The sequence below is a fragment of the Ipomoea triloba genome, chromosome 5 (genome assembly GCF_003576645.1).
Source record: "Ipomoea triloba cultivar NCNSP0323 chromosome 5, ASM357664v1".
Taxonomy (NCBI): Eukaryota; Viridiplantae; Streptophyta; class Magnoliopsida; order Solanales; family Convolvulaceae; genus Ipomoea; species Ipomoea triloba.
The window spans coordinates 2,653,861-2,680,049 of NC_044920.1; the positions used below are offsets into that span (position 1 = coordinate 2,653,861).

The 26,189-nt window shown below is 33.7% G+C and overlaps 4 protein-coding genes across 16 annotated transcripts in view; all 4 read right to left on the minus strand.

The window, feature by feature from the left end:
• LOC116018963 (mannose-1-phosphate guanylyltransferase 1-like) overlaps positions 1–1,703 on the minus strand; it is a 4,914-nt gene extending 3,211 nt beyond the window's left edge. For 2 of the 4 annotated variants that reach the window (XM_031259019.1, XM_031259016.1), the window contains exon 1: positions 1,414–1,703. The gene's annotated coding sequence lies outside the window, so the exon portion shown is untranslated. Of the gene's footprint in view, positions 1–1,399 lie in introns of all 4 variants that reach the window. The other 2 variants (XM_031259020.1, XM_031259017.1) reach the window with 1 other exon arrangement.
• Positions 1,704–4,987: 3,284 nt separating this feature from the next.
• Positions 4,988–14,522, minus strand: LOC116018785 (mannose-1-phosphate guanylyltransferase 1-like). Of its 5 annotated transcripts, none has more exons than XM_031258784.1 (5): positions 14,406–14,522; positions 13,622–13,751; positions 12,584–12,646; positions 12,252–12,497; positions 4,988–5,643 (listed from the first exon to the last, which is right to left on the minus strand). In XM_031258784.1, the coding sequence occupies exons 2-5, from the start codon at positions 13,730–13,732 to the stop codon at positions 5,014–5,016; spliced, it is 1,050 nt and encodes a 349-aa protein (XP_031114644.1). In that variant the 5' UTR covers positions 13,733–13,751; positions 14,406–14,522; the 3' UTR covers positions 4,988–5,013. The 5 variants fall into 5 exon arrangements, with proteins under 5 accessions (XP_031114644.1, XP_031114641.1, XP_031114640.1 ...); XM_031258781.1 differs by lacking the exon at positions 4,988–5,643 and adding an exon at positions 10,596–11,323 and having other exon boundaries at positions 13,622–13,748; XM_031258780.1 differs by lacking the exon at positions 4,988–5,643 and adding an exon at positions 10,596–11,323.
• LOC116018784 (mediator of RNA polymerase II transcription subunit 15a-like) lies at positions 7,007–9,543 on the minus strand. Its single transcript, XM_031258779.1, has one exon. It carries the CDS (start codon positions 9,334–9,336, stop codon positions 7,384–7,386), a length of 1,953 nt encoding a protein of 650 aa, XP_031114639.1. The 5' UTR covers positions 9,337–9,543; the 3' UTR covers positions 7,007–7,383.
• A 7,156-nt stretch (positions 14,523–21,678) lies between the features above and the next one.
• Positions 21,679–26,189, minus strand: part of LOC116018917 (ultraviolet-B receptor UVR8-like) — a 6,749-nt gene continuing 2,238 nt past the window's right edge. Inside the window, exons 2-11 of one of the 6 annotated variants that reach the window (XM_031258959.1) lie at positions 25,600–25,673; positions 25,432–25,516; positions 25,015–25,146; positions 24,686–24,925; positions 24,308–24,553; positions 24,063–24,106; positions 23,052–23,234; positions 22,739–22,834; positions 22,251–22,294; positions 21,679–22,079 (exon numbers count right to left, since the gene is read on the minus strand). In XM_031258959.1, coding sequence (XP_031114819.1) covers positions 22,061–22,079; positions 22,251–22,294; positions 22,739–22,834; positions 23,052–23,234; positions 24,063–24,106; positions 24,308–24,553; positions 24,686–24,925; positions 25,015–25,146; positions 25,432–25,516; positions 25,600–25,673 — 1,163 coding nt within the window. In that variant the 3' untranslated portion in view covers positions 21,679–22,060. Of the gene's footprint in view, positions 22,080–22,250; positions 22,295–22,738; positions 22,893–23,051; positions 23,235–24,062; positions 24,107–24,307; positions 24,554–24,685; positions 24,926–25,014; positions 25,147–25,431; positions 25,536–25,599; positions 25,674–26,189 lie in introns of those variants that run through there. The other 5 variants (XM_031258957.1, XM_031258958.1, XM_031258960.1 and 2 more) reach the window with 5 other exon arrangements.

The following is a 26,189-nucleotide window of genomic DNA, read 5'->3' on the forward strand; positions in this document are numbered from 1 at the left end:
GGGGGGGGGGGGGGGGGGGGGGGGGGGGGGGGGGGGAGAGAGGAGGGGAGAGAGAAAGGAGAAAAGAAATAAAAGGAAGGAAAAAAAAAGTAATAAGAGAGAAAAAAAAGAAGTCATCAGAACTAAGGGCAACCTGATGGTGTTCAGTGGAGTTGCACAATATTATCTACTTCCTTGCTCTGGCTAGCGTAGGTTATCACGGCCCAATCTAAGTACCTAAGTTGGACCATAGTGCGCTTGGGATGAGTCAAGATACTTAAAAGCCCAATCTAGGCACATTAGATCTGACCAAAGGTTGCCCATAAAAGTCAGCCCAAGCAGTGGTCTCAGTCTAGCTCAGACGACTCAACCCAAGAATGGCGTTTGGTGAAGAATGTTAGAAGAATACCAAAAGTAGTCCACTAATCATATGTAATTGTCACTAGGAGGTAGTGGAGGATGTGTTCCAACTACCTGTTGAACTCTTGCCAAGGGCAGTGTGACGGTCAAGGACACATGCTATAAATGGAGGGGAGATACATAGAACTAGATGTGTTCATTCCACTACATATACTCTTTTACTCACTTAGCTCACCTTAAGCCTTTTGTAACAATTGAAACTCTCTTCAATAAATATAAATCTTATTTATAATTTCCCCTAAGTGAATATGATACTATAACTAAAGAATTGACTTTTGTTTTTCAAGTAAATAAGGACAAGAAAATTAAAAGTAAAGAAACATGCAGCAGCAAGACGGAGAACCTTCAAATTACATATACTATTAGACAGTTCTTCACTCTCAACAGTATGTGGAATATGTATCTATCTTATGATAGGTGCATCAATTCCCTGTTCTAGTCAGAGATCTGCTTAAAACCACAAAATGAAAGCTAAACCAAACCTCATTAATCTAAATATCATGACAACTAGCCAAGCACACTTTTGTTTGGACAGCATTTCTACTAGGTTCATTCCAAAAGAAAAATGAAAGAATTTCAGGACCTCACAGCAAAAGAACAAATCCATTCCTCAAAGAAAGGACTGCCGGAGTTTCCTTCAACAAAATTTTATAACAAACGATCGTAGTTTTTATTTTATAATTTTAGTATCTACGTAAAATAAAGAGAAAAGCCATGGCCGAAATGGAAGCAAGATACGTCATTTCCTAAGGAGACAAAACAAAATGGAGAAACACAGAATGACTGAATTATATGAAACCTAAACTATTTCTGCTTACAACTAAACAAAAAATTTCAGAAATCACTAAAAGAGGAACAAAATGGTAAACGGAATCAAAATTGAATCCACATTGTAACAATTCTCAAACAAAACCAAAAAAAAATAAAATCCATGTTATCACGATTCGAATTCAGATCCAAATTGAAATCCATAATGAGAGAAGTGATCAAGATAATTCACCTCCGTTTACCTACCAATCTAGCCTAGAGGAGTGAATGCCACCGAGTTGAGGAACGAGGCGACTAAAAGTCAGGTCCGGTCCGAGTTAGGAGCTTTTCCCTCGCTTTTGAGACACCAGAGACGACGGTTTGGGATGTCGCCGGAGTCTCCGTGCTTATGTGGATGCGATCCTCGTCGGAAGGGAAAAGCATGGATACCTGGAGAGTGGAGAGTATATGAATGTATTTATATATATGTATGTATTCTGTATGTATAGGTAACAGAAACGGGATCGTCAGATTGACTTCGGGTCGGCGGTTTTGAAACTCAGGCTCCTATTCTATATATCGACTGATCCTTTTTAATTTAGTTATATTTTTTGTCTTCTTTTTTCCAATATTATTATTGGATAATTGATCCAATTTGGTCTCCTGCTTCATAATAATATGAATCCTAAAATTTTGCATTAGTGATCAACATGATATGGACTATATTTGATATAAGGCAAAAACTTGTGTGAGACCGTCTCACCATGGGACGGGACAGGTCGGGTCGGGTCAAGATGCAAATGTAACACTTATATGCACAAATGCCATACTTATATGTTCAAATGTAATACTAATCAAGAATAAAATTTTTGTTACTTATTAGGGTAAATGTAATACTTTTAAGGGAAAATACAATACCTTTACATTTCGATTTAAAAGTATTACATTTTTCTCAAAAGTATTATATTTGTCCTTATAAGTGAGAGGTACTTGTCAACATTACTTATTATGAAAAATGTATTACTTTTTCTCTTATAAGTAACAAAAATTGTATTTTTGATTAGTGTTATATTTGAGCATATAAGTGTGAGATTTGCACATATAAGTATGACATTTGCATGGTGTTTTGACCCGACCCGACCCGTCTCACGAATAAGGATCCGTGAGACGGTCTCACACAAGTGTGACCCATTAATTATGCATATCATACATTATATACACAAACATCTATCATATTATTATAATAAAAACTAAATACCTAACCCCACTTTTTTTTTTGTGGGGAAGGGGTGACCATACACCCGGGTTAAATAGGATATCGAACTACACACGAAATTACAATTGAACCATGAACTCAAAAAAAAAAAAAAAAAAAAAAAAAAAGTCATTTCCATTTTTGGTCCTACTGTTATCAGGGCATTGCCAATTTTAGTCCACTTCATTAATTTTTGCCACATTGCGGCCAGTCTTATTTAGTCATTGCCACTTTTAGTCCATCGTTAAAATTTTTGTCAAATAACCGTCCAAAACAAGGGTATTTTGGTCTTTTCATGCTTTGATCATCTCCTTAACCATTTGCAGTAGTTTTCCTTACACATTTTCATCCAATGAAGAGGTCCGGCGAAAGCCACGGCTTTGTAATGTGGCTCACATGGCTTTCATTGGACCTCTTCATTGGATGAAAATGTGTAAGGAAAACCACTGCAAAGGGTCAAGGAGATGACCAGAGCATGAAAAGACCAAAAATACCCTTGTTTAGGACGGCCATTTGACGAAAATTTTAACAGTGGACTAAAAGTGGTAAGGACTAAATAAGACTGGCCGCAATGTGGCAAAAATTAATGAAGTGGACTAAAATTGACAATGCCCCAATAACAATAGGACCAAAAATGGAAATGACTCAAAAAAAAAAACTACAATTCAATCTCTGAACAATGCAAAATCATACAATTTAACAAAAATGACTTGTTTACCTGTTGATGGCTGCCGTGGCGGTAATCGGATCAAAAAATAATTTATTTTTAAATTTTATTTTAATAATTTAAAAAAAAAAAAAAAACCTTCATCTGCTCGAAAACAAAGAGACCTTGTAATTTCATGTGTAGTTCGATGACCTATTTGACCCACGTCAGCCATCAACAGGTAAACAGATCATTTTTTTTGTTCAATTGCATGATTTTGTGTTGTTCAAGGACCCAATTGTAATTTTTTAGTTCGATGATCCAATTACAAATTCGTGTGTAGTTCAATGGTCTATTTGACCCTTATTCCTTGAATTTATATTATTACACAAGCTAAGAAATAAATTTGGTCAAAATTTAATTTAAGAAAATTAAAGATATTATACTTTGTTTTCCTGGAACATTTGCCCTATAATTAATGTTATATAACTATGGAGTTGGTGGGGTTTAACCTTTGACATTATAATCTAAATTTAAAAGTTTGTGTTGTATTTGTCCCAAAATGAGTAGTGGAATGGGTGGCCACGATTATTGTACAAGAAGATCATAAGTTCAATTTTTGTAAACATCGTATCAGTTGCAAACCCCTTACATATGATCTTAATGTGGTAGGCCTCGAAACCAAGCATATTATTTCATAAAGCAGAAATTACTATAATTTTTCCTAATTTAATTAGATTTATCTTCTCTGTTATCATTGTAATTACAAAAATGAAAATGTGATATTCATTTGACAAGAAAAATTGCAACATGTGAGGCATCTAACCATGTTACTCCAAATCTGACAACTTTAAGCAAGTGAGAGATGTGACAAATGTATTGGGCTAAGGATAAAAAAATCTAATACAAATATAAAATTTGTACCACATGTTATTTCATATTTAATAATAAAGTTACATTAAAGTCCAGCTATGACGCTATGTACAATATCGTGAAATATTATAATGTCACAATAAAGTATGTGTTGACATTTGAAGTATAATTTATGTCTCCTTTGAATGTGTAGAAAGTCAATGGTTCCTTGAGATCTGGTTAGTGTGCATAACTCTCTAAAACTTATAGTCTAGTGGGGATGTATAATGTATTGCTTTGCTACACAGTGTCCGCGGACCATTGCCTTGTATAAATTTTAAACCTTTTCTTTACTATTAAGTTTAGACTACTAACCGTTGAAGGTAAGACGAAACGTTGATTATCGACCACTTGAACTATTCTGATAGGACACTTTTTTCTTTTTTTTTAGTTATGTGTAAATGCATTTGTCCAACACTATTAAAAACTTAGTATAGTATACATTTTCAACTTTTTTTTTGATACATTACGTTTCTCAGTTTAACCATACTAATCCTAAGTTCCCAAAATTCATGTTCAAGAACTGCTGAAAGGGGTATATCACAAGTCGCCCCCCAGATTCTCATCTTTTTCATGTACACTTTGCACACAATTTTCAATCTTTTTTTTAATCAATCCAAGTTTCTGACTTCGCCATACCAGCAATTGAAAGTAAGACTAAACGTTAATTAGTCTACCACCTGAACTACTCCAATGGGTGTTGTTGTGTAAATGCATTTGTGCAACACGATTTAAAACTTAGTATAGTATTTGCCTTTATTCAATTCTTTTATAGGAAGAGAAACAAATGAAATTGTAAAGATCTAAAGCATTTAGAGCTAGTAAGATTTAAAAAGAACAAAAAGAAATTAGGTCATTTACTCCAAAAAGAAATTAGGTCATTTAAATGGATGTGTTTGATGTAAATTACTATGTAGTGCAATGGTACTTCTGTTACCTTCCGTGAAGGACATTGATTCTTTGAAGTTTGAACTACTTGAACTACTCCAATCGAACATTTACTAAAATTGCTGCAATTTCATTCATAATTTTCTACCTAGCTAATAAGTAACAACTAAACCTCCACTATAAAATTGATTGTAAACATGGTGGTTTTCTCCAACTTAGCCAATCGCCCAATACTGGAACGCCTACCGATAATACTATACGTAACGGAAGCCCCCTCCTTGATGCGTGTCGCATGCATGATGGCGCTACTCGAGATCTTAACCCCATCCTCGATGACGCAGCCGGGGCCGATAGCGACATCCGGTCCGATCACGCATCCCTCTCCGATCTCCGCCGTCTCATCCACCACCACATCTCCCACGATGTGAGTGCCGGAAGCCAGTTTCTGCGGCCATCTCTTCCATAAATTGCGCAATTGACTTACCAGCCCATTGATGTAATAGTTTTGCTGGTCTATCATCAGCCATGTATCCAACCAAAATAGCCCTTTCAGCCACAACCCGTACACTTTCCCGTCGGCTACCATTTTGGGGAACACTTGTTTCTCAAGCGACGTCCGTTTCGGCTCGATTCCGGGGAGAATTGAAGGGTTGAGCAGGTAAATCCCGGCGCTTATTCTCTTGAAGTACCCATCTATTGGGCCTGGCTTCTCTACGAAACTCCTTACTTTCCCAGTGGAGTTGTCCATGTCAATAGCAGCATAGGGTAAATGTTCGTCGTTCGGTTCAAAATTGTTCTGTACCAATCAAAGAAATTTTATTTTATTTGTTTTTAAATACGATTATTAAATTCATTTCATGAGTAAATATGATGTCATGTGTTGTTGGACATTTTGAAGAAAAATAATACGGAGTATATGTAATCACATTCTCTACTCTCAACTTTTATTCTCATACTCAAAAATTTTGATATAGATACATTCACAGGATCTACATAAAGAAAAGAGCATATCAATGCTCGCCGCATCAAATTTGAGGAAGTAAAAATCTGGAAGGAGATGTATTAAAACTCTTATTTGAATTGAATTTTAAATAGTTTTATCCAAACGGAAGGGATCGGATATCAGGCCTTGGACCAAAGAATAAAATGTATATTTTTAATATATTAAAGGTATATTATTTATTTGTTGAATATAGATTATTTAATACGGAGTAGTATATAATATAATATATATTCAAGTTAATTTCATTTTTGGTCCTAAATTTATATGTGAGAGTCCATTTTTAGTCCTTTTTTATCATAACATTTTTATTTGGCCCTAGTATTATTGTAACATGACCATTTTTTATCCTCCATCAAAATCATTGAAATGTCATTAAATACAAGGATATTTAGATCTTTTTTATACAAAACAGGTTAACCCACTATATTTTTATGTTTATTTTTTTTTAAAAAAATCATAATTAATGATCGAAATAATTTGTATTTAACGACATTTAAACTATTTTGTTGATAAAAGACCAAAAATAGTCATGTCACAATAATATTAGAACCAAAAGTAGATGTTATGATAAAAAGACTAAAAGTGGAATGTCACTTATATAAATCTAAGACCAAAAATGAAATTAACTCTATATATTCAGTACATAAATAATGTATCTTTAGTATATTAAAAATGTACCTTTTCTTATGATCCACACAAGTGGATTCATGGATGGAATAATAATTGCTAAAAACATCATCCAAAAACTAAAATTTAAATTTAATAACACTGAAAAATAATAATATCAAATAACATGAAATACGATTAGAAAATTGTCAATATTTTTTAAATACAAAGTAATCATGACAAAAAATTTCTATGTGCCTTAGTCAATGCAAAATCATCGGTAATTGCATCAAAATTAACATTGTTTAGCATATCCTTCTTAATACACAAAATCGCATCAAAATTAACATTGTTTAGCATATCCTTCTTAATACACAAAATCGCCAAACCATTCAATCTTTCTTGACCTTGAAACCCAGACCTCCAAACGTTTTACGATTTATTGTTCTTTTCTTCTTTCACTTTCTATCTCTGTTAATAGAATAGATTAGACAGAAGTCAGTAACTCAAGGTAATTATAATTATATATATATATATATATGGGGCCCAAACCGGCAAACAAAAGAACAATCGTTGAAGACGAATGAGTTGAAGACGAATGAGTTAGCCGATTAAGGTGTCGATTCTAATAGATAATTAGGTGTCCCCGTGTGATTCTATTTCTAAATTTATTTAATTAAGCGTCGATTCCAGCTTCCTGCAGTCCCATCTATTTTTAATTTTATGTTTTCTAATATAATTATAACACTATAATATATATATGTATATATATGTATATATGTATATATATGTATATACATATATATGGATGGCCCCTTCTAGCATGGGCCCTGGGCTGTCGCCCATCCCGTCGGTGCTCAGGACCGGCCCTGGATGAGATGAAGGTGTTGGGAGTTTTAGGAAATTTGTGAGTAAGGTGAGCAGCGCTCATGCTGCAGTCATACAGTCTTCCCAGGTACCATACTTTGAGCTGAAACTTCCCCCACCGCTTTGCTCATCATACTCCAAAATAACTGCCCGAGCGCAGAAATCCCAAGTTCTAGCAATGTCCCTTAGTGACATCGGTTGAGATAGACTTGGGAGGGAGGCAGAAAACTTTGATCTGGCCTTGATTGATAGATCCTCGTACTCTTTGCTGACTTCAACTGGGAACTTATCCATGATTATTGGAGAGCAATTTGGATAATTTGCAGGAACAAGCAATCTTAAAGGCTGAATTTGAGCTGAAGCATACTGTGATTTTAAATTTGGACTGAGAGACACAGCACTAAAACAACACTTAACAGTGGTACCTCCACTTGCATCAACACCTTCATTGCTGATTTCTAACACAGTATCAATCAGTCGTCGATTGATTTCCCTTATCTCTTCAATGAGTGCATGATTAGCCTTAATCTTGAGTCTTTTTATGCTGGATGTTGCTATTGACTCCAAATCAGACCCATTCCATAGTGCAAAACTATCATTTACACTTCCACTAGATGACAATACATTTGAGGTTGTATAGCAGCATTTCATTCTCTTTGTTCCAGTGGGACCATCCTGTGTCTGCATACGGCGTTTTGTCATGGCAACCAGATCTTCACCAACACCTATTCTATCCATCATACTGATAACAGAGCTCATATCACTAATAGAGGAACTCAATGCTTTAGCTGAAACTGTTCTTACCGCATTAATCAAGCGTTCCACAGCATTTGCATGTGTGCCATCTAGACTGTTAATTTCTGGAAGCAACGGTGATGCTGATATCCCGGGAGTATCGATTGGCAGAGATTGAGCTGATGCAGACACAGCATTTGTATGCTGATGCCCTACATTCCCAGCACCAAGAAGTGATGGAATGCCCATGCTAACTTTTTCTGACTCCCCTGGCAAGGGAGTTGAATTTGCAGATTGGAGAGGTGTTCCGGTTTTAGTAAGAGATGCCAACACATTTTGCTGTGGTGAAGAATGCTGGGCAAGCTGAGGAGAAAGTGTGTGATGAACTTGGGGTGAGGAGATACTTGGCTTGAGCTGTGGAGATACAGAAGACACAGAATTATGGTGCATTATTGCTGCCATAGTGCCTTGCACATTTACAGATTGCATCTGAAGATCATGATTTTGTGGAGGTTGCATTTGCTGCAAAGATGAAGCAGGTTTCCGGGTCCTCCTGTTGGAATTAAGAAGATAAATTATCTGCTTCTCAATATAGCCCATTTTGTCCTTGTGTTGCGGTTGAATGTCATTTTTGTTAAGCCTCAACATGTGAAGAAGGCGTTCCACCATAACCTTCAACATCTTGAGCTTTTCAATTTGTTCATTTTTGGGTTGTTGAGGAACAGAATCAAGCTGACCCAACTTGCCAGCGATCTTCTGGAACAATTCATTTAGATCCATATAATATGTCTCTTTCATGGCCTTTATCTTTTGGTAAGCCTCTTCCTGCCAATCACCCACATTTGCGTTTCCAGTTGAATCTAAACATGTAATATTTTGGGAAAGTAGTTGCTGCCGGGCTTGGGATTGATTACCTTGGGGTTGCATTTGGGGATTTTGACTACTATTGGCAACATTAGCCTGCAGAAGATTAGCTATGGAATTTTGTGATTTTGTCTCCATAGATAACATCTTCCGCAAATAATCTGACTGATTTGTTGCAGCAGTATAAATTTTTTCCTCAATTTTCTTAAGTTCCAAGGAAAGATGTCTCTTTAAAGTCTCCATTATCTTGTTCACAATCCTCTGCCTGGACTCCGGTTGCAATTGAGTCCGCCAATCGCCCGTCTCCATAGCTCCGGGAACCGGTGCCGCCGCCGCCGCCGCAGCAATGGCGGCGGGGTCAACACCCTGAGGCTGGGCCAGAGGTTGCGCCGCCCTCCAATTATTCCCGTCCATGCTATATCAACTTCCTTCTACAGCTTCAATTACGGCCGAATCAATAAACGAAAGCAAAATTCCCAGAAGACTGACTCCAGAATTGGAGAAAGATTTTTAGAGAGAGAACTGGAAATTCAACAGAGATGAGAAGATTCTATGTGGGCACCCAACATTAAATACCGTTTACTTAGGGCAACATAAGAATATTAGAACGCGTTTGGTAGTCGGGGGGAAAAGGTCAAAAAAAAAAAAAAGAATAAGGTTCAAATTGGCCACTAAATTAAAAGTGTAATTAGGTCACTGAACCAAAAAAAAGTGCAATTAAGCATTGAACACTCTAAGGGGGCGTTTGGTTCACGAAATCTTGGATTACCCTAGGTAATAGGATTACCTCCAGGAAGGTAATGTGAGATTTTGGGAATATAAGATTACCTGATGTGTTTGGTTTGGATTGTGGAATATAATATTACTGTGTTTCGTTAAGGGTTATATTTTAGGTTATATGGGACAATTTACTATAATGGTCCTTATATATATATATATATATATATATATATATATATATATATATATATATATTATATATATATATATATTTGTGTGCCTTTATTGTGTGTATTTTTATTTATTTATATGTATGAATGTATTGATGCTTAATATTAAAAAAATAAATATATAAATATACACACATGTATATTTAATTATATAAACATATATTTATTTTATATATAGTATAGATTGTGTTAGTATTATTATTATTATTATTATTATATATAAGGATTAGTTAACAAGGGCAAAGTCGGAATAATCCAAGGTAATCTTAGATTACCTAAAAAAAACGGGGGTAATCACATCACCTTGAAACATTACCGCCACATCAGCTTTGAGGTAATGTAACATTACCTAGTAATCTCATAACTTGAAACAAACAAGGTAATATAACATTACCAGACTCAGATTACCTAGGTAATCTCAGATGACCCGAACCAAACGGCCCCTAAATGTATGCAATTTCATCTGATAGTAGGTTACCAACCATTTCATAAGTTACTTGCTTACGTGGACAGTGAATTTGACATTTTAAAATAAATTTTAATAATAAACTATAAAAATAAAAAAATTAAAATAATTTAAAAATTAAAAAAAAAACACACACACCATAATAAAGCAAAAGTTGTTTGTAAAAGAAGTTTACTTTTCGTAAATAATAATAATAATAATAATAATAATAATAATAATAATAATTAATTAAATTTGATGGCCAATTTGAACCTAACTAATAAGGAATGTGGTTGAAGACTTTATTTTTTTAATAATGGTCTAAAATTGCTGCAATTTCTTAGTTTTCTACCTAACTAATAAGGAATAACTAAACCTCCACTGTAAAATTGATTGCAAACATGGTGGAATTCTCTACCTTAGCCAATCGTCCAATACTGGAACCCCAACCGATAATACTATACGTAACGGAAGCCCCCTCCCTGCTACGTGTCCCATGCATGATGGCGCTACTCGAGATCTTAACCCCATCCTCGATGACGCAGTCGGGGCCGATAGCGACATCCGGTCCGATCATGCATCCCTCTCCGATCTCCGCCGTCTCATCCACCACCACATCTCCCACGATGTGAGCGCCGGAAGCCAGTTTCTGCGGCCATCTCTTCCGTAAATTGCGCAACTGGCTTACCAGCCCATTGATGTAATAGTTTTGCTGGTCTATCATCAGCCATGTATCCAACCAAAATAGCCCTTTCAGCCACAACCCGTACACTTTCCCGTCGGCTACCATTTTGGGGAACACTTGTTTCTCTAGCGACGTCCGTTTCGGCTCGATTCCGTCGAGGATTGAAGGGTTGAGCAGGTAAATCCCGACGCTTATTGTCTTGAAGATCCCGTCTATTGGGTCTGGCTTCTCTACAAAACTCCTTACTTTCCCAGTGGATTTGTCCATGTCAATAGTAGCATAGGGTAAATGTTCGTCGTTCGTCCTCATCTCAAAATTGTTCTGTATCAATCAATGAATTTTATTTTATTTGTTTTTAAATATGATTACTAAATTCATTTCATGAGTAAGCTAAGGTGGGACGTCTTTCTGATCTCATTATTTGAAGAAAAATAATACTCCATATATGTAATCTCATTCTTTACTTTCAACTTTTACTCTCATGTGGAAGGGAGTGGGTTCAAGCCTCAGTGGAGATATCTGTTGACTCTTTGTGCTTCAGTAGGTTGATAAAGTAGCTATGAACAGATACTACATTGTAACCGAGTCAGTAGCTCAAAAAAAAAAAAAACTTTTACTCTCATGTAGACACATTCACGAGACCCACATAAAAAAAAAAAAAAAAAAAAAAGCCTATCAATTCTCCCCACATTGAGAAAGTAAAATCTGATAGTACATTATTAAAACTCTTATTTGAATTGAATTTTAAATAGTTTTATCGAAACGGAAGGGATCGGATATTAGGCCTAAGAGGAGGCAAATTTTTCTATTTTTCTTGGACCAATGAATAAATGTATATTTTTAATATATTAAAGATACATTATTTATTTGTTGAATATAAATTATTTAATAGTATACAATATAATATATATTCAGTACACATATAATGTATCTTTAGTATATTAAAATGTACATTTTTTTTTATGATCCACAACTCCACACAAGTGGATTCATGGATGGAATAATAATTGCTAAAAACATCATCCAAAAATTGTGAATATCTGACATAACATTTAGGTATCACTTGAACCTTGTGGTTTAGTGACACGAAATGGGTTGAGCCTTAATAGGAGTTGTGTTGACTCTTTGTGCTTCACTAACATTGACTCCATTGTAACAGAGTTAATAACGCTCGAAAAAAAAAATCACTTTAACATCAAAATAATAAAATATAAATCCAAAAAGGGATATGTAGTTGGAGTTTTATTACCTTGGTTACTAGTATAGAAGCCTCTCCGGCATGGGATTTGTGAAATGTGATCAACTGTTTGAAAGGATATTCTTCACAGAAAACATCACAATTTAGCACAAAAAAAGGCTCCCCAGAACCATCATCTATCAGCTTGTCCCTAGCCAAAGCAAGGGGGCCAGCAGTCCCAAGTGGCTCACTCTCTATTGAGAATGTAATCTTGAATCTGAACCTTGTTTCATGTTCTTTCATGAAGTTCTGCATTACCTGCATATAAATATGCTTTTAGTATTATTAGTTTGTTCCCCATTTTATAGCCTATATATTGTTGATTTATTAGATGAAGCTCTGACCTGTGCCTGGTAGTTCACAGCCAGGATCACTTCAGTCACTCCAACAGCCTCAAGAGCCTCAATCTGACAGTAAAAAAGAGTGGTTTAGTTAACCAGAATGCATTATGTTAGGATCAAGCACTTAGCAACATCAAAAGTTATAACTCATAGCAAAGACGCAGCTGGGTGCTGGACTTGAACCTTCACCAGCCTCCACCTAGCAATTCCCTCGCCATCAATTGGCCCTTTACCGGCACCCTTCCAACAATCCCCTAGCCACCATGCCACCAATTGATGGACTTCGTCATTTAAGCGCTTACCACAAAAGTTATAGCTCGTAGCGAAGATTTAACTTTATTTTCTTATACCACCACACATTTTCGAGAGGTGTTGGACTTAACTTTTTATTTATCGGCCTCCACCCAACAATCCCCTAGCCACTAATTATTGGACTTGACCCTTCACCGATCTTCATCCAACACATTATATTTGGAAACAAGAAAAACAAAACAACTCGGATGCGTTGGTTCAGAAATTAGAAAGCTTTTAAGGGTGAGTGAAGAATGAAGATGGATAATGATAGTGTTTAATTCCAGCTTCTACTCATATGTCTAGCAATGCATGTAAAGTATAGAAATCCATGGCATAATTTAGGCCAAATCTTCTCTTTTATTACTCTTCAATAAAACATGAACTAGAGAGAGTTGAGAGCATGGTCTAGTGGGACTAGTTTAGAGAGAGAGTCAAGAGGGAATAAGTCCCTTACCACTAAGGCTAAGGTCCCTTTAATAAGGGTTAATACCCTTACTCGTATACGTCTACGTACGAAGTAAGGACTTTTGGATCTTTTTCCTCTCTCCACTCTCTCTCTAAAGAAGGCTCAAGAAGCCTCTCTCCTCTCTCTAAATTGTTCAGAGTCACTTAATAAAAGAGATGAATTGAGAGGATCTTTTCTTACATTCTTCATCTTTACATATATGATTATACACATCAATAATTGAATACAATGAGGGATTATTCCTTATCAGATAATGTGAAACAGCATAAGCACGAAAGTACCTGATAAAAAATAATAGGTTTACTTGCAAATTCAATGAGTGGTTTTGGGATGGTGAAAGTGAGTGATGGTTGCATCCGAGCGCTATAACCTCCAAGAATGAGTGCCTTCATACTCAGATTTATGCTTCTACTGATTAAAAAGAAAAACCAGTCAAAATTTCAGTAGCATATAATAAGATTTATAGAATGAAAAAAACACGAACAAATTGCATTTCAAACTGGGATCTCTTCATTTATACTAACAAAAACAAAGCAATTAAGCTGCACGATCAAGGAACCCTGTATTGACATATACAGCTAGCTCTAATTTCTATCAGTAAGTAAATCGATCATCCATTGACACAAATGCAGAGTAGCATGAAGTTTTGGGTGAAACAAAAGAGCCACAAAGTACAGAGAAGAAACAGTCAATGAGCCAAATGCATACATTATCTCAACTGTATGAGAAATGTATATATCAATCAAGCGTTCTCAATATAACTATCAAGACAACATAGGGCACAATTGTTTACAGCAACCCTGATTCCAGAAGAAGAAACAAAAGATTTTCAGGGCCTCAAAGTTAAACATCAGATCGAACAAATTCATTCATCACAACAACCACGGCCGTAACGAAAGCAAGACGCATCGTTTCCTAAGGAAAAAAAATCAAAAGGAAAAACAGAAATTGAATTGATGATGATCCTACGAAAAAAAAAAAACCGAAATGGTCCATGCTTGTGACGATTAGAATTTAGATAGAAACTAATTTCCATAGATGAGAGAAATGAGAAGATGAATTCACCTCCGGTTACGTACAGCCGTACAGGTCTAGCCGAGTCTGGAGCTTTTCCTTCGCTCGCAAGAAATTCCACACGACGGCTTCGGCTGTTGTCAGAGACTCTGTGCTTGTCCACTTTTCAGAATAAGTAGATTTTTTACCTCCTTATCAACGAGGTTATTTCACGGTTATTGAAGAGTTTTAAGTGTGATTAGGAAATAAAAGGTGCGAGGAGAAAAAAAAAAAAAAACAAATATGAATTTAGAAAAAAATAGAAATTCAGAAGGACAGGTGCGCCTCACCTGAGCATTGCACGCGCCCGCAGGGCGCAATATGTGCCTTTCACGCGAGATGATGCAGCTGTCCATTGGCCTCTGTGGGTCCCATTTCATTGCTAATAACTTCACTGTTACATATGCTTCCCATTCTTCTCTCTCCCTCTATCTCTCCTCCAACTCACAAATATCTCTGACATGAACTTGGTAAAAACCATTGATAGGAATGCCCTAAGGTTATGGAGTAATTTTTGGGTAATAGTCGTGTGACTTCTGTGTCTCAGGGTCTCTGGTCTCATTTGGTGATACGGATAGAATTTTTTATTAATGGTTCAAATTTTTAATTAATTAGATTGAATTTTTTACTCCATTAATTTTTTTGAGTTGGGTTTTTGGAATAGTAACTAGTGAGTTTGAGGAGAGAGAAAAAAATAAATTGTCCTGCCCGTACACAGTGTAGTATCTGTTCATAGTTAATTTCTCAATCAAATGAAGCACAAGGAGCCAATATCGCTTCCACTGAGGCTCTAACTCATCTCCTCTCATGTGGAGTGCAACCGGGTGTCACTAGACCACTAGGTCTTTGGCAATAAATTGCACACATAAAGGTTCGGACACAAATAACTTTGCAAAAGTTTATTTGGTAAGGATGCTATAATTAAAGATTCGACACTTGTCACAAATTGAAACTCGTGAAATGGTATCATACAAGTTTTTGTCTTTCACTTGGTTATTTTTCTGACTATTATGACATTATCATAATTAATTATATTTTTAAATTGTGCTGTCAATTTTTATTTTCTCTTTTTAGGTTATAAATTCCTTGCATATATGTTTAATAATACTTGAATGATGAAATTAAATACTATTTGCAATACTAAATCATGAACAAAGTATTGCATTTCATCTTGAATCAGTCCGTCTCATACAAATGTGACCCCTTAATTAATTAATGATGGAATGATAAAAACTAAACTGGAGATCAATTATAACAACAACAAAAAAAAAATTATGAATGTAATATGAGAAAATTAAAAAATAAATAGAATTAAATGGAGTAGTGTCAAAATAATCTAAGTCTTATTGTACTAGAAATATTGATATTAGTATTAAAATTTCTGCAATAAAAGTTAATATAAATTCTTTCTATTAGGTTTCAATTGTACCGAGTGGCGAGTAATATATAATTATATATGTGATGTTTTCAAAAAAAAATTATATATGTGATTATCTTAATCCTAATATTGATAGTACTAATTTTTTTTTTTAGTACTATTAACTCTGTTATAATTTAGTATCTATTCATAACTAGTATTTTCGCCCGTGCGATGCACGGAATGGATTTGTTATAATATATTAAAAATATTTGGATTGATATATAATTATTTAAATTAGATCATCAAATATTATACGGAGTATAGTGCAATTGAAGATATGTTTTGGATCATTTATATTTTTTAATGTTATCATTGCTTGAGTTTGAGCAAATAATTGCTCAAATTAATAGCTAATGTCTAGATTTACGCATGCAGTGTTATAACTTTGGATATTTTATATATCATTATTTATGATTTTTATAAATTGGGCAAATGTACTTGTTCTCTAACAACTCAGTTATAGGAATCAATTGTTATCTTAAATCATTTGTATGGAACATATTTTTTTTGTCTAGATATATAGAAATTTTGTCATTTTGTAAAAAAAAAAAAAAACATGAGTTTTTTTTTGAATAAAAAAAAAACATGAGTTAATTAGTGTATTTTTTAATTTTTCCCTCCTTTACAGTTTCCCTTAAGAAAACATGAGTTAATTAATCCATCTGTTAAGCATTTAATTAGTCCAGTCAAACTAAGAATAACTGAAACACAAATAAATATTGTGTGGTAAATCATAAACAAAACAACCAAGGCTATCATGCATTGGGTTCAATCTTAGGCTTTTTCAAACTCTTTGAAGACAATGAACAATCCATGTTTATTCTCTTCAAAGACGGTTGCTCAGGAGTAGTTTCATCAACGGAGATGACTTCTAAATTTGTCGAATATGTAGCTTCCAGTGGTGTTATGCTCTGGTAAAAAATAACTATTAAAAAATCAAGGCTAAAAAAATTTTATTGAAAAATAACTATTAAAAAATCAAGGCTAAAAAAATTTTATTGCATGAGGTAGAACGAAATTGTAATTAAAAATTGCCTTGGTTGCTATCCACACCTCCGGGAGCCTTCAACACTCAAAATCCTTGAGTTTAAACATGTCTTTGGGAAAATTAGAATCATTTTAATCCGTAACGCTAATCAAAGTGTCATTATTCGTTTTCATAATGTACTTTTGCTCGCACGACTTAAACCTCATGTGAGAGGTTTGCACAACAAAATTGTGAATATTATAGATTTTCCCTTCCTTCAAGAGTTTGTTGAATTGTTTGACAAATTCTTTAGAAATTTGTAAATGGATACAAATTCCCTGAGGGAATCACCATAAATATTAATATTAATATTAATATTAATTAATAAATAAATATTATAAATTTTATATTTTTTTCTATCATGAATATAATAAAAAATAGTAATAATTCATTATGTGATTATATTCTATGGATAACAAATCCATTATGTGATTATATTCTATGATGTATACTGAAGTTTGATTGTCTAATATACAACATACAACATAAAGTAAAAATTCAGTATTCTAAAATAAGCCATTCAGCTAATATACTATGAGTATGAGTCTAAATTATAGTATAAGTCTAAACTATAGTATTAATCCAATATTAATAAATAAATAATATAAATTTATATTCTATGAGTAACAAATTTATTTTGTGATTATATTTTGTGGATAGCATATCCATTATGTGATTAAAATTTGTGATGTATATTGAAGTATGATTATCTAACATATAACGACATAAATTAAGTATTCTGAAATAAAGTGTTCAACCAATATAGTATGAGTATGAGTCTAAATTATAGTATGAGTTTAAACTATAGTATTAGTCCAATATTTTTAAAATTCAATGCTGTAAAAAAAAAGTGTATAAATGCAATACGTACCTTGGAGTCATGGAATAAGCATGACAGTGTTTGTTGGTTGATGGCATTCCTTGGCCAAATAACAACGCATCAACCGGAGTCTTATAGAGCTTTTCCTTGTTTTGAGGGACGTAATTTGACTCTATTACTAAGCAATAAAGAGAAAGATGAGAAATTACAGAGAATAATAAAAAATATATAATGGTAGAATATCAGTCCATTAGTGATAATAAAAAATATATAATGGTAGAATATCAGTCCATTAGTGATCCTTTTAAATATATAATGGTAGAATATCAGTCCATTAGTGATCCTTTTAAATATATAATGGTAGAATATCAGTCCATTAGTGATCCTTTTATATATTCCGCCAATTAGTAATATCAGATTCATTTTCAACCAATTATTCTTTTTTTTTTTTTTATTTTCAGTCAATTAAAATATGATGAGATGCAGTGATATTTTTACCTAATTTCCGTTCCATTTTTAATTGATGATGTAGAATATTATTATTGAAATATTTCCGTATCATTTTTAATTTCCGTTCTGTTTTTAATTTACCTTTAATATTGTTTAAAATATGCCTTTACTATTGATGATGTAGAATATTGTTATTGAAATATTTCCATTCCTTTTTAATTAAAATGCAATGATCTGACCATTTTCTTTTTCATTTTAGTCAATTATGGATATTTTTTTATTTGTAGTCAATTATTAATATTCATTTACTTTTATATATTCAGTCAATTAGTAATATCAGATTCATTTTCAGTCAATTATTTTTTTTTTCCAGTTAATTAGTCAATTAGAATAATAGATGCACTGATATTTTCATTCTATTTTTAATTTACCTTTACTATTGATGATGTAGACTATAATTATTGAAATATTTCCTTTCCATTTTTAATTTACTTTTACTATTGATGATGTAGAATATTATTATTGAACTATTTCCGTTTTATTTTTAATTTCCGTTCCATTATTTAAAAGTGTGAAAGATTTACGATTTAATTGTGATTCACTGATTTGATTTATTCTACTGTGTAATATTATTGTGAAAATTTAAAATGCAATGATTTGATCATTTCCTTTTCCATTTTAATTAATTGTGGATATTTTTTTAATTTTCAGTCAATTATTAATATTCATTTCCTTTTCCAATTGACATAATTTCAGTTGTCTTTTCTATTTTTAATTTTCAATCAATTATTAATATTCATTTCCTTTTCCAATTTACCTAATTTCCGTTCCATTTAAATTGATAATGTAAAATATTATTGTGAAACATTTCTATCGTAATAATTACTGTAATTACTAATAATGAATTATAATCAATTATAATTAATATTATTTTATCATAATAATTACCATATTACTAAAATGCTCCTACATTTTGGCCAAAAAATTTTGGAGGAGGATATTGGTTTTATATATAGTATAGATAGATTCTATATTTGTAATTATCGTTATAAACGGATTTAATAGGAAAATTTAAGTAGGAAGTTATATTAAGAGTTTTGAAATATTATTATTATATTATTAATATTAAAGAAATTATATTCAAAGTTTTAGATTATTATTATGAAGTATTATATTATTATTATTATTATTATTATTATTATTATTATTATTATTATTATTATTATTATACTCTTAACAGAATAGGTAAGCAAAAAAACTTCCCGAATGACCCTGTTTTTTTCTTTAGATCCCAATAAAGCACTCCATAGGAATGGACCCAAACAAAGAAAAAGCGAACGGTGTAGGGGAAACCGTTTATGTTTTTTTTTTTTTTCTAAAAGAACAATTAATTAATTAATTAATTTTTAATATTTTTCTTTGTTTCCTTGCATAGGTTGGGAAGCTTGAAGAGGCCGTAAATCACGGTAGAAGTGAATTTCACAAATTTAATAGGTTCGTAAATCACGGTAGAAGTGAATTTCACAAATTTAATAGGTTTACAGAATTCGAAGACTTTGAATTTCACAAATTTAATAGGTTTACAGAATTCGAAGACTTAGTTAAGGAGATAGGTAATACTTTAATTTGAGGCCGTGTGCTCTACATAACTTCCACCAGTAGCATTTATCTTCTGGTTCTTCATGTTTCTTTTCCTTGGCGCATTCCATCCTAGAGGCTCTCTATGAAAATTTTCTTATTGCGGAATAATAATAATAATAATAATAAAACAAAAAATAATAATAATAAAACAAAACATCACCATCATCTTTATCAACACCCATTTCCTTTTGTTTTTCTTTTCCTTTTCTTTTCTTTCTTCTTCCATTCTTCTTTCTTCCTTTTCTTGTCTTTCTTCTTTCCTCTCTTCTCATAATAATAATAATAATAATAATAATAATAATAATAATAAGAAGAAGAAGAAGAAGAAGAAGAAGAAGAAAAAGAAGAAAACGTTACCAGCCATTTCATCATCTTCTTCTTCGACCGGCAAGGAGAGAGAGAGAGATAACGACAGGGAAAAAGAAAAAAAATACATATGCTACAAAAACAACCAAAACCATTGTGGCATATATATATATATATATATATATATATATATATATATATAATATGTAATAATAATTGATTGCTAAATTTATGAAAATATATATGGTTAACTAATATAATCAATAATTTACCCAAAATAATTGTCCAATTTACCTTATAATCAATAAATAAATTAATAAATAATCAATAAAATAATTAATTAATAAAATCAATATTTTGACTAAAATGCCCTTAAGTTTGGGCGGGAAAGTTTGGGAGTAGGATAATACTTTTATATATAGTATAGATTACTTTATCAACCTACTGGAGCACAAAGAGTCAATATCGCCCCCACGCCACTAGACCACAAGGTCTTGGTGATAGTACTAAAATTTCATACAATGAAAATAAGGGTAAAAGACAGTAATAGAACCAAAAACAAAACAATTGACAAAAATATGACATTTTTTAATTTGAGACAAAAGTATGAAAAACTCCTTTTCTAAATGCGTCCCTTGTCCGAACAGGTCAAATATGTCGCCGGCTTCTCCGACGAAGAAGAAGCCAGCGATGGCCGCTGGCTTCCCCAACGAAGGAGAAGGCTTCTCCTTTGCTAGAGAAGCCAGCGACCAAACTGATCACTAGGGAGGAGCCAGCGACCAGTTTGGTCGCTGGCTTCTCCAGCGAAGGATCGGAGAAGCCTTCTCCTTCGCTGGAGAAGTCAGTGACTAGCGTTGGGTTCTCCTTCATCGGAGAAACCAACAACATATTTGGTTGCCGGAGACAAAATAAAAAATAAAAACAACACAACATTTTTCGAGATACGCAAGTCTCATTTGCATTTGTGTTTGACATGTTCTGATAAGGAACGCATTTGGAAAATGAGTTTTTCCTATTTTTATATTTCATCCATTTTGAGCTCTACTTATTTATATATGGAGTATGTTCGTTATGCGTCACCTTTCAATGGCTCCCTTAATTATGTGCGAGGAAGTGAAAACAAACACGTGAGACCAAAGGGGTGGAATTCAATGAGTTTTTTTTTTTTTGAGCTTAGGTAATCCTTAAGTCCACAAGACTTGTCCCTAAATCCACTGCAGATGTAAATCACTGATCGTGCAATCAATCCACCAATCAAATCCTAGGTGGTGTTTAGTTGGGAACTTTTGCACCCTACTATTAATTTTGATATCAATTACCATATTTGTTTGTCTACTTTTATTATCCTCTTATAATTCTATTGTAATCATATTCTTTAGTAATTACAAAATTGAGTTAATTCCACTCAAGGTCCATTGGCTTTGGTGGCAATTTCAAATTTAATCCCAAACTATCGTTTCTGTCATTTAACAGCCTAGACTATTATTTTTGGACACTTTTAATCCTTCTCATAATTTTTTCCTATTGTTAGTAAAATAATAGTTTGGGCTGCCAAATAGAATATCAAATTAAAATATCCCCGAGTATAAATGCAACACTATCTCTAGAAACCTAAAGACCATTTGCAAATACATTTTCTTATGTGTATAAATTAATGAGAATATATGCAGCACAGCAGGAGCAGGCTGCAAACTGCAAAATCATCTATAATTCCATACAACCAAAGTGTGTTTCTTTGAGGTGCTCCTAAGAACAGATCCTTACTCACTGAACCTTGGCTATGAAATTAATGAATACAAGCTTACATGTAAATCTGCACAAGCTACTGTATTCACATCCACATATAACTAAACCACTAACCTAACAAAATTGTTCCCCATCATTGAGATGGGCATGCATTTAAGCAGGCGATTCAGCTAGTAATAGGGTGTGCCACCATCCACATGACACGTTTTTTGGAGTGCCGCCATTGATTGGTACTTGGGCAGGAATATTGCGGTCTATTACATCACCCAAACCAAGCTGCACAGCATGCACAAATTAACTTCAGTTTTAGATCAGATATCTGGAAGCAAATACTAGTTTGCAAACTCGTAGCGATATGGTTCTATGCAATAATAGGAAAATCTAGTAAAGCGTAATCCATAGGGAGGCGATAATAGAGAAAGTTCACTCCAAATCTAAATATATTACCTGGCCGTACTTATTCCAACCCCAGCAAAACACTTTGCCATCCTCTTCAGAAGCATACCAAAGAAAAAGAAAAGAGAAAGTTGTTAGACATATTTTTGTATAAATGCATGTACGTACAAACATGTCAAATAGTACAGACAATAAATTCTTTAGTGGAAAATTAGTCAAACAGAAAATTCCTCATTAGACTACGTGAATATAATTTTTAACCACAACTAAAACAAGAGAGTGTGGCACTTTGGTGACCTGTAGTTCAGGGCTATTTGAATATGCTTTGACACTTTTGGATTTTTTTTGCTGACCAATGGTTCACAATTTTCATTTCTTTCACTATACTTGGCTTTTCTAACATTAATAAGATGCACTCCATGATAGCACCAATAAAGCACATAATAGTCTCTTGTCTATCACCTAGAATGGTTTTTACAGCAGCGCAGCTTATCATATAAATGTTATTTTGCACAAAGCAACATTTAGCTAGTACATACCATACCTGTAACTATAGTACTGTGGCGTGCTCCGCATGATACAACTTTTGCATTCACATTTTCCAAATTTGGAGCATCAAGAAGCCGGGGGAGAGTCTGCAGTAGAGATCAAGAAGAGGCAACTTTTAGTTGGACTTAATCCTTGGTGCTTTTGCTGAAATAGAGGGCTTAAAAGTTTATACATTGCATATCCATTCCCAATTAGAGATATATATAATACGTGAGTATAATGGTTGCTAAAAGTTTTGAAAAGTAAATTGCTTTCATTAAATCTGTCTAAATTAGATGACAAGAACATAAGTTCAGCATATACCTCAGCTTGGTCGCCTCCAGTTCCCAACTGCCCAAATTGGTTGCCACCAAATGCATATACATCACCATCTGCAGAAATGCTTACTGTGTGCCAGAGTCCTGCAGAAACACCTTCTATTTTGATGCCAAGTAACGAAGATACACAAGTAGGACTTAGCTCATCATCAGTACTTCCTTGGCCGCACTGCATATATCGCAAGATTATTGTGTTTAGTTTGATTTGAATAGCACTGTGGCAACAAGGAAGTTGCAAAAGCGTGACCTTAAAAGTATATTAATCAAATATCTAACTGGTTTTTGACATTTGTATTACTCACAATCTTAGTAAATGTTCTCAAAAATGCATTTAAGCTATAGTATTTCCACTACAACAAAGTAGTTGTACTTGTAATAAAGAATACCTGCTTTTATTGAACTATTGATTTCTTTATGCAAAGTCTTCAAACATGATATTATTTTGAAAAAATCTTTACTTGACTTCAAAATGAGAAGTACACACAACAATAATTTCATCATCATTGTTATAGCCTTATAGAATTGTCATCACTCATCAGGAATGTTTTAGACTTGGAAAGATCAGGGAGTGTAAATATCCTGCCAGCTTTCATCACTAGCAAGGAAAATACTTTAGATTTGCAGAGATGAAAAACAAGAACACCACATGAAAAAACCCTTTCCTTGGCTGCTTGTTTGGGTTGGTCAAAGTTGAAAGACAACTGTTAACCCAATTATATGAGAATTTCAATTATATAGGGCAGATCTTCATATGCCCCCTAACAAATTTCATGAAAAAACCCTTTCCTTGGCTGCTTGTTTGGGTTGGTCAAAGTTGAAAGACAACTGTTAACCCAATTATATGAGCATTTCAATTATATAGGGCAGATCTTCATATGCCCCCTAACAAATTTTAGAACCCTCTAACTTACAGCTAAAATTATACATGCTTCTCAGAGTAAAAATGCATCATATTACGAGACTTGTTTGATTAAGTAATCTCTATAAAGAGACTAACCTGTCCATAGAGTCCCCAACCAAAAGTAAGTAGTGCCCCAGCATCTGTTCACATTGACAGAAAATAGGTGTACTGAAGCAACAGAATGCCAATACAACAGCCATTCAATGATAAACATAATAGATAATTTCAATGAAAGGAAATAAGAAGAAATTCACAAAAAGAAAGCCATGAGATGATGAGAACTGAGAAGATCTAGTTATTTCTAAACTTTAGATTACACTTGCTTGCACATTACAGCATACCTGTAACAACAACACTATGGCGGCCTCCACAAGCAATTCTTTTCACATAACTCCCAGGAACTCGAAGGCCTTGTCCTTCTAAACCCATACTTCCATGAGAAACGCCAATTCCTCTATCCTTTACCGAGGGAGAGGACTCAATGCAAGGAATAGGATGTGGAGAGGACACCATGCGAATCCGAGATCCCAAACCAAGCTGCCCTTCACCTCCATAACCCCAACCCCAAACTTGTCCCATATCTGGAACTTCGGTGAAAAAGGAATGTCAAGCGTCTTCCTTTCAATAGTTTGAAAGTATGGGTTTCTTTAAAATTGTTGTGAACCTAAACATTATTGATGACAAGAGAAAGTGACTTCAGCTCAGACATATTGAATTACCTGACAGCGCTAGTGTGTGCCTGCCACCAGCTGCAACACTAACAATTTTTACTCCTGGGTTCAATGTGACCAAACAAGGCAGCGCTGACAGACTTTCATCAGATGACGGTGAGCCCTCTGCAGTTTGTTTAGAAGATGACATGCGTCTTCTTTTTGCACCATCATCTCCCCTAACCCCTCCACTATCAAAACCAGACATATTACCACCAGTTGATCTTGACCCCTGGGAGCGAGGGCTTACTGTGATATAGTTAATTTTCAGCATATTACATTGTAAAAAGTAAACAGGATACTTTCTGCCTTGGAGATATTCAATTCAATCGAAGTACCTTGGTCTGTGAATGTAGTAGTCTGCTTCTCAATTACATCCTTCTTTACGTTTAGTCCCATAGATGGCTCTCCATAAACCTGGCCAGAAGGGACACACTCTTTCCACCCCCATGTATAAACTTCTCCATTCTCTGCATTTGAAGTTGCTCTATGTCAGCCCAAGGACAGGGGAAAATGAGACTCAATAATGAGACCAGATAAACATTGAGTAGGCACTGTGTACAAAGCTGAGAGGATGTATCTTTAATTAATTAAATATGCTAATTAGGTCAGTCTATACTCCATAGAGACTACAAATCATAGTAGAAAGTTCTCAGCATCCTACTAAAAATTAGAGAAGTGGACACTGACTTTAAGCATTTAAATCATTGTCACTGTCAATTTCACTGGCAAGATGAAGGAACTAATAGGAGTACCTGTAACAGCAACACAATGTGCCCAACCTGCAGCAGCTTTTACTACTGAAACTTCACTGGGAAGGGGAAAAGGCTCTGGCATTTCCTTGCATAGCCAATTGAAACTAAATCCAGTTAATTTAACATAATTAATGAAGAAATCAAAAGTAAACCAAAATACTGCCTTACTCCATGCTTCCCCGATGTCACGTAGCTTTGACCTAAATCATCCGTAGAACCCCAAGTAATAAGCTTCCCATAGTCTAAAAAACACATTTATGAAATGCATAAGTACACCTTATAGAGGAATACAGAAGCACTTAGATACCTTATAATACCTAACTACCGAACACCATTTACAACAATGTTGCAAGTGAAACATCCATTGCATCATTTTATACCCAAAAACAAAAACAAACAAAAAAAAAAAAAAACAAAAAAAAAAACAAAAAACAAAACAAAACAAAAAAGAGTACAACAAGTATCCATCTATAACTTCTTTAAAATGTAATAAGGGCATAACTATTTATGCCTAAGTTACTTCTATGGTATAGAGCAATTAACAATACGAATCATCATAATTGCTCAGCTCCCGTAAACTAAAGCAGATCATAATCAAAATTTAAGTAAAAGATATGCATAGTTTGCAGAACGAGTCAACTATCGAGAAATAGGATACAGATTATATATATATATATATATATATATATATATATATATATATATATATATATATATATATATATATATATATATATATATATATATATATATATATA